The sequence below is a fragment of the Rhodnius prolixus genome, unplaced genomic scaffold, assembly GCF_049639745.1.
Source record: "Rhodnius prolixus isolate KJV_2025 unplaced genomic scaffold, Rpr scaffold_12, whole genome shotgun sequence".
In the NCBI taxonomy this organism is placed as follows: domain Eukaryota; kingdom Metazoa; phylum Arthropoda; class Insecta; order Hemiptera; family Reduviidae; genus Rhodnius; species Rhodnius prolixus.
The window spans coordinates 4196854-4202853 of NW_027411635.1; the positions used below are offsets into that span (position 1 = coordinate 4196854).

The following is a 6000-nucleotide window of genomic DNA, read 5'->3' on the forward strand; positions in this document are numbered from 1 at the left end:
TTGTGATGATCAATTACCCACTTAACTGAGGCACCACGGTATCCGCTTGGTTAAAAACAAAGCTAAAGATGTATTATGGCACTGTGCTCTGTTCCTGTTCTCAGCCTTAGATGTTACTTAATGGGTTAATGTGAAATTTATGTATGTTTCTATTTGCCTCCGTCCACATCTAATAAGAGACGTAAATAATATCTGCTTGAAATACAGGCATTCATTAACTTGTATTTTTTACTCACTGTCATTCCAGTGAAAACTAAAAACATGTGATTTTCTGTCTGAAATTAATTTTTCAGTTAAGATGGTGAAAATAAGAAGAAACAGGTCAGAATTAAAGAAAACAAATGTGAGGGATAAATTAATCGATATTATTTATCCTTGCACTTCATATTTCTCGTTAGTGAAACAATTATGTCAGGCATAAGGTAAGTACAAGTGTATTTTATAAAATCATTTTTATGAAATATTTTAGATACACTGGCAGCTTGGAATTGCATTCGACATATCATTGGTCTCGCCTTTTGCTTAGGATTAACAGGTGCACTTCAATTGCAAATATCACCATTATTCAGAAAAGAATACAACTTTTCCCACACAAACATGGTTAGATAATTTTTCCTTCATTAATGCGAAACTGACTCTTTCAATTCGGAGTAATTACAAAGTTTTTTCTTCTACAATTATTCTTGAGATATAATAAGCTTATTATATTTTAAAAAAGAAAAAGTAATTAGGGGCATTTTCTCTCTAAATTACTATTAAATAACAATTTTTAACTAATCTTTTTTTGTTTTGGTTTTATTAGAGTGTTCAATTGTTTGTTATAACTCTGTCGACCCGATCAAGTGCTAACACTGTAGAAGAATATTCAGATGTAGTCCAAAGAAAGAGATCAAGAGTTTGTTCAGCTGATTCCGCTATGAATCGTACAAATGGCCGAATATCTCCTCTGTTAGCCATCTTTATTGCTTCGTAATACCTTGGAAAAATAATGTTTAATTAAAAAAATAATACTTGAAATTATGGTAATTAGCAAAGTGTTTTCTTTAGTTTTTACAAAAATTTACTACCCACTATATTTTCGTAAGTAAGTGGGCCTTTACCCGCCGGGACCGGTTGAAGGTTACCGATCGCCTTGACTAGCGAAAGCTATTGGAATGAATTTTTATAACAAATTTTGGATCTAAGTAACTTTCCTCTCCAACTAAAAAGCCCAAAGTCCGCGAGAGAAAGGAAGATGCCCACGCAATATGGTCTTCGTACCCTTCCAACACTAGATGCCTGTCGACTTCCCAAGAGACCTCTCTTATCGGCTCAAAATTAGATAGTAAGCATTCCATACTAGGAGTACCTCTAAATCATGCTCCTTTATCTCTTATCCCCCGCTACCTCTCATGACGCCATCAACGACACAAAATGAAAGAAAAGACTTGAGCATGGGAATTGTAGCTGCTTCCCGCCATCAAAAACATTGTTATAATTTCAAATTGGAGTAAAATTAGTTAAACAGAAATATGATTTTACAGAAAAAATGTATGAAAATTTTTTGATTTACTCGGGCTACACTGATTTTCTTTTTACCAAGCTGGTAAGTTATGACTCCTTTTGATATTTTTCTGTGTTTTTAGTGAGCCTTTACAGTGAAACTGTCGTTGATTAACCGTGTAGTTTTTAGCTTAATCGCAAAGGAGCAGTGCCACGCAGTTTACTGCTCGTTCAATAACATCTGGAGTTATCGATCGGCAGGCCTATACTATTTTATTCTTAAGGTATTCTCTAGATCCTGGTAGAGTGAGGTACACCTTGTCTTTTAAAACACCCCAAAGAAAGAAATCTAAAGGGGTCAGATCGGGTGAACGCGGTGACCAGGCTACGTGTTCTCCTCTGCCAATCCACCTGTTGGGAAAATCATCATCTAACCCCTTCTAGATGGAATTGAGAAGTGGGCAGGGCAACCTGTGACGTGAAAGCTGATGTGAGTTATAATGTAAAAAAAAAAGAATTAGTTTTAGGGTTAATTAATTGGATAATATTCCAAGGTTTATTTAAAACCATAACTAACCATCATGCTGAAACCACATTCTCGACCTTAAATCCAGTGGAACCTCTTCTAGTAACAGAGGGAGGTTACTACTCAAACAGTCACTATCATTGTTTCCATTTATAGCGCAATCGAAAAAGTACGGCCCAATGATTTTATTTTTTCAAGATGCCACACCAGAGAAGCGGTGTGGGCGCTCCACTTCACAGTGCCAATGAGGGTTGCTTAAAGACCAGTAATGGCTATTATGGCGATTTAAACAACCACTGGTAAACGTCGATTCGTCAGAAAAAAGAACTGTCCGAAAAAAATATGGGGTAGATCTAATTTTCGTAGTCCCCAATTAGGACTAATTACAAAAATCGACCCTTAGCCGTTTGTCCCTAGAAGACAAGCATTGATTAAGTGACAAATGGTAAGGGTGGAACTGCAAACGTCTCAGAATTTTCTGTATTCTACCATAAGTACCCACTATCTGTCGAATACTGATCAGTGGATTTTGAACTACCAAATTAGTTACCACGCGGTCATTTCTAAAGTTTCTATTTCTCCTAGAAATAAACCTCCTGGCTCTTCTTATTAGCCGAACGCAAATTACCGTGACTCTCACCTACGCACAAAATAATGTCCACAATTTCAGATGTTGAATATTGAGGCGCCATGATTACACTAACTAAATATTGAGTTTTATTTATTTTTATTATAAAGATCTTTAGACCAGGTTAAAGTTTGGACCATAAACTTAAACACATGTCGATCACGTAAATAAAATAATCATTACAAGAATAATAAAGCAACAGATAATTTAGTAGAATAGAATTTAAGTTGAGGGATTAGGACAAGTTTAATCGTACATATCTCGACAAATAGGGGTATCGAGACGGGGTTAACGTCATTTTTCACAATTTTTAAAGTAGTTTTCATAATCATTGTCAAAACCAGTGGTCCTTATGAAACCCCAAACAGTTTTTTGACCGTAACTCCGCAAAAAATGAAGTTTCAGCATCGAAGTGAAAAATTTGAAAACTAGACCAAAAAAAACAATTGACTTCGTGACTTTTTTCGGAATTCCGCTTCTCTAAAAAGTTATTAGCGATTGGTGCGTTTTAAATGGATCACCCTGTATATGTATACATATAATAAGCGGATATACATATAATAAAATTTGTGTACGTTACCTGATTCTATCTTGTTTGAGAATAATAACAGGTGGGTAGCCAGACCACATCAGTATCATATTCATTAAAAGTCTAGAGGTTCGCCCGTTGCCATCACTGAAAGGATGAATATGGACAAGTTTGTAATGTGCAAGAGCTGCATAACGTATAGGATGGAGACTCAATGCATCCCAAGAATTTAACCTAAATGCAAATTAAATTATATACACATGGAAAGAGATCATCTTAGAAAAAACATGAATGAAATTGTTTAGTCTGAAAACATATTTACACTAACCATTTTAAGAATTTTTGCATAAGTGGAAGAATGTTAGAAGGTGGAGGAGGTATATGATCACCTACGAACACTTGTGTTCGTCGGAAATAGCCTCCTTCAGTGGGATCCACAAATCCAAGCACTCTTCTATGAAGTTCCAATACATCTTCTATGGTAAGTTGACCTATCCTTCGCAAAAAATAAAATTAATTCATTAACTGATGCCACTTTCTTAATCTGTCAATTCTTTAAATGTTTCTATCACTACTTAATGAATACCTTGAATAAATTATTACACCTTTAACATAAAAAAATATTTCATTACAAAGGAACATGTAACAGTAAAAAATATGCTTGGCTGAAAGCCGTCTGCAGGAGTTTGATCATTCATGACCAAAACTTAAGAATATAGATTGATACAGATAATGTAATGATTTACTGCAATACAGAAATAGAACAACAGAGTTCGGAAAAATAAATTACTACATAAAGTAAATAAATCCTCAGTATAATTATTTTAAAAAAATCAAAAATTATTTCGAGGAAATTATGAAATAATCAGTAGAACAGAAAGTACAAGAAACATTTTCATTTTAACAGTACAACTAATGATTACCTGATGCCGCCTCAAAATTATAAAATAAATATAAAAATGTAGTTCCTTAAGTTGACGTCCCTTAATCAACAGAGTTCACAAAAGTCAAAAGATTGGGTTGTGACCGAACTAGTTTCCTTTATCAATTATTTTATTGATATCGAACTGTGGATCTTTGGTGCATCTTAGATGTACATAGTTAAGAAGAAAAATTAGGACTTCATAAACGTACCAAAACGTCTTGTAGGGGCGCCCGAAATGGTTCGGGTATTCAGGAGATCAAGAGGTTACAAAAGCAATCAGAAGAAGGTTGAATAGATTAATTGCAGAAGCTTTCACGGTTTTACAAAGAACATTAGGAGATACTGCCTTAATAAATGCATTATGACATCATTATTGCATAGAATTCTTACCTGTTAATTAAGGTAGTATTTATGTATTTTAGAGCAGCATCTAATCCTAAAACTTCATTGTGCTCCGCAATACTTTTCCCTCCAATAGCCATCCGTGTTTCAACTATGGATCTTGTTTGTGAAAGAGACATTGAATTGCCCTCAATGCCAACTGTATGGTAAATATGCTGGGATTATCAAATTCCAATATTTTATTTGAAATATCGATTATTAAATAGTTTCACTTTAAAATCCATGATAAATTACCTGGAAGTAAGCTTCCCTTTTAGCTTTACGTAGAGCTGTATTAGATTCTGGTATAGATGCAACAGTGTCTCTTTTTTTATCTAATCTATGCAATGTACCAAGGTCAATTTCTTCGACAAGTGCAGCAAGCCTACCTCTGTTTCCCTTTGCTGCAGAATGACCTGGACTGATGATTAAAGCCTAATTAAAATAAAAATATTCTATCAACAAAAATAAAATAAAAGTTCTAAAAGTAACTTTATGAAGATAATAAACTACTTTTGCTAACTCTGAAATAAAGCTGATCAGCTGAAATAATGTCTTTGCGAGTAGATTCCATAAACTCTCCGTATCTATTTAATACATCAGGATGATCTGGAGCTAACGACATAGCATGTTCCAATAATTTTTCTGCCTTATCTATCTTACCACGCGCCAACATGTCCAGGGCTGCGCCAATACATCCAGCAGCTTCCAAACTGTAACCTGCCAACATCATAATATCGCCTTAAATCGGCTCCTTAGAGTTAAAAAAAACTGTCACTTAAACTGCTTACTTTAAAATTAGGGGATAGGAAATAACATACACTTCCCTTTAAGCTAGTGCTTTCCTGAAACCTAAAATGGGACACTCCTCATATTTAAAAAACGAATAAATACTAAAAAGTCGAGAAGATCCAATAAAAAACAAGTTAACTTACTGGTATAAAGCGGATTGGGGTGTTCGGCAACAATAGTGAGATCAGAAGTTTCCTCTTCATATGTGATAGTAGAAGAGGGTTCCTCGGGAAATATTGAAAATATCTTTCCATTCTTTGCGGGAGCTTTTGGTTGCTGAATGAGACCAGAGAAAAATTTGTCTATAAAACTCAGTAAAACGAACATAGCTACATTCAATATTAATGTAAACAAAAGCACTGCTCTAGCAGAGTGCTCCCTCATAATAAATTATAAATAACATTTATTTAAAAAAATTAATATAATTATTACGAAATTTTCAAATAAACATAACTGTGTAATTTCGATAATAGTAATCCAGAAAATAGGAAAACAAATTATTCGTCCTTTTGGCATACTACACATACAACTAGCTGATACATAATTTGAATGGTATAAACACGAACAGACGGTAATAGACTCCAGGTGCTGCAACTCACCAGCAGTCAATGTTAACCAGTGTTAACTAATTTACCATTAATCTGTCAGCAATTGAATATAAATTAAAACAACGTGGAATGAAGAGACGATAAGACATTTTATCGAAACAATGACGAAATTTATGATTAACAATGCTC

At 34.2% G+C, this 6000-nt stretch overlaps 1 protein-coding gene across 1 annotated transcript; it reads right to left on the reverse strand.

The window, feature by feature from the left end:
• Positions 1-475: 475 nt before the first annotated feature.
• Fic (FIC domain protein adenylyltransferase) lies at positions 476-5787 on the reverse strand. The gene is made up of 7 exons (XM_074143427.1): positions 5407-5787; positions 4995-5191; positions 4727-4906; positions 4481-4647; positions 3494-3661; positions 3217-3399; positions 476-976 (listed from the first exon to the last, which is right to left on the reverse strand). The coding sequence occupies exons 1-7, from the start codon at positions 5645-5647 to the stop codon at positions 808-810; spliced, it is 1305 nt and encodes a 434-aa protein (XP_073999528.1). The 5' UTR covers positions 5648-5787; the 3' UTR covers positions 476-807.
• Between the last annotated feature and the right edge of the window lie 213 nt (positions 5788-6000).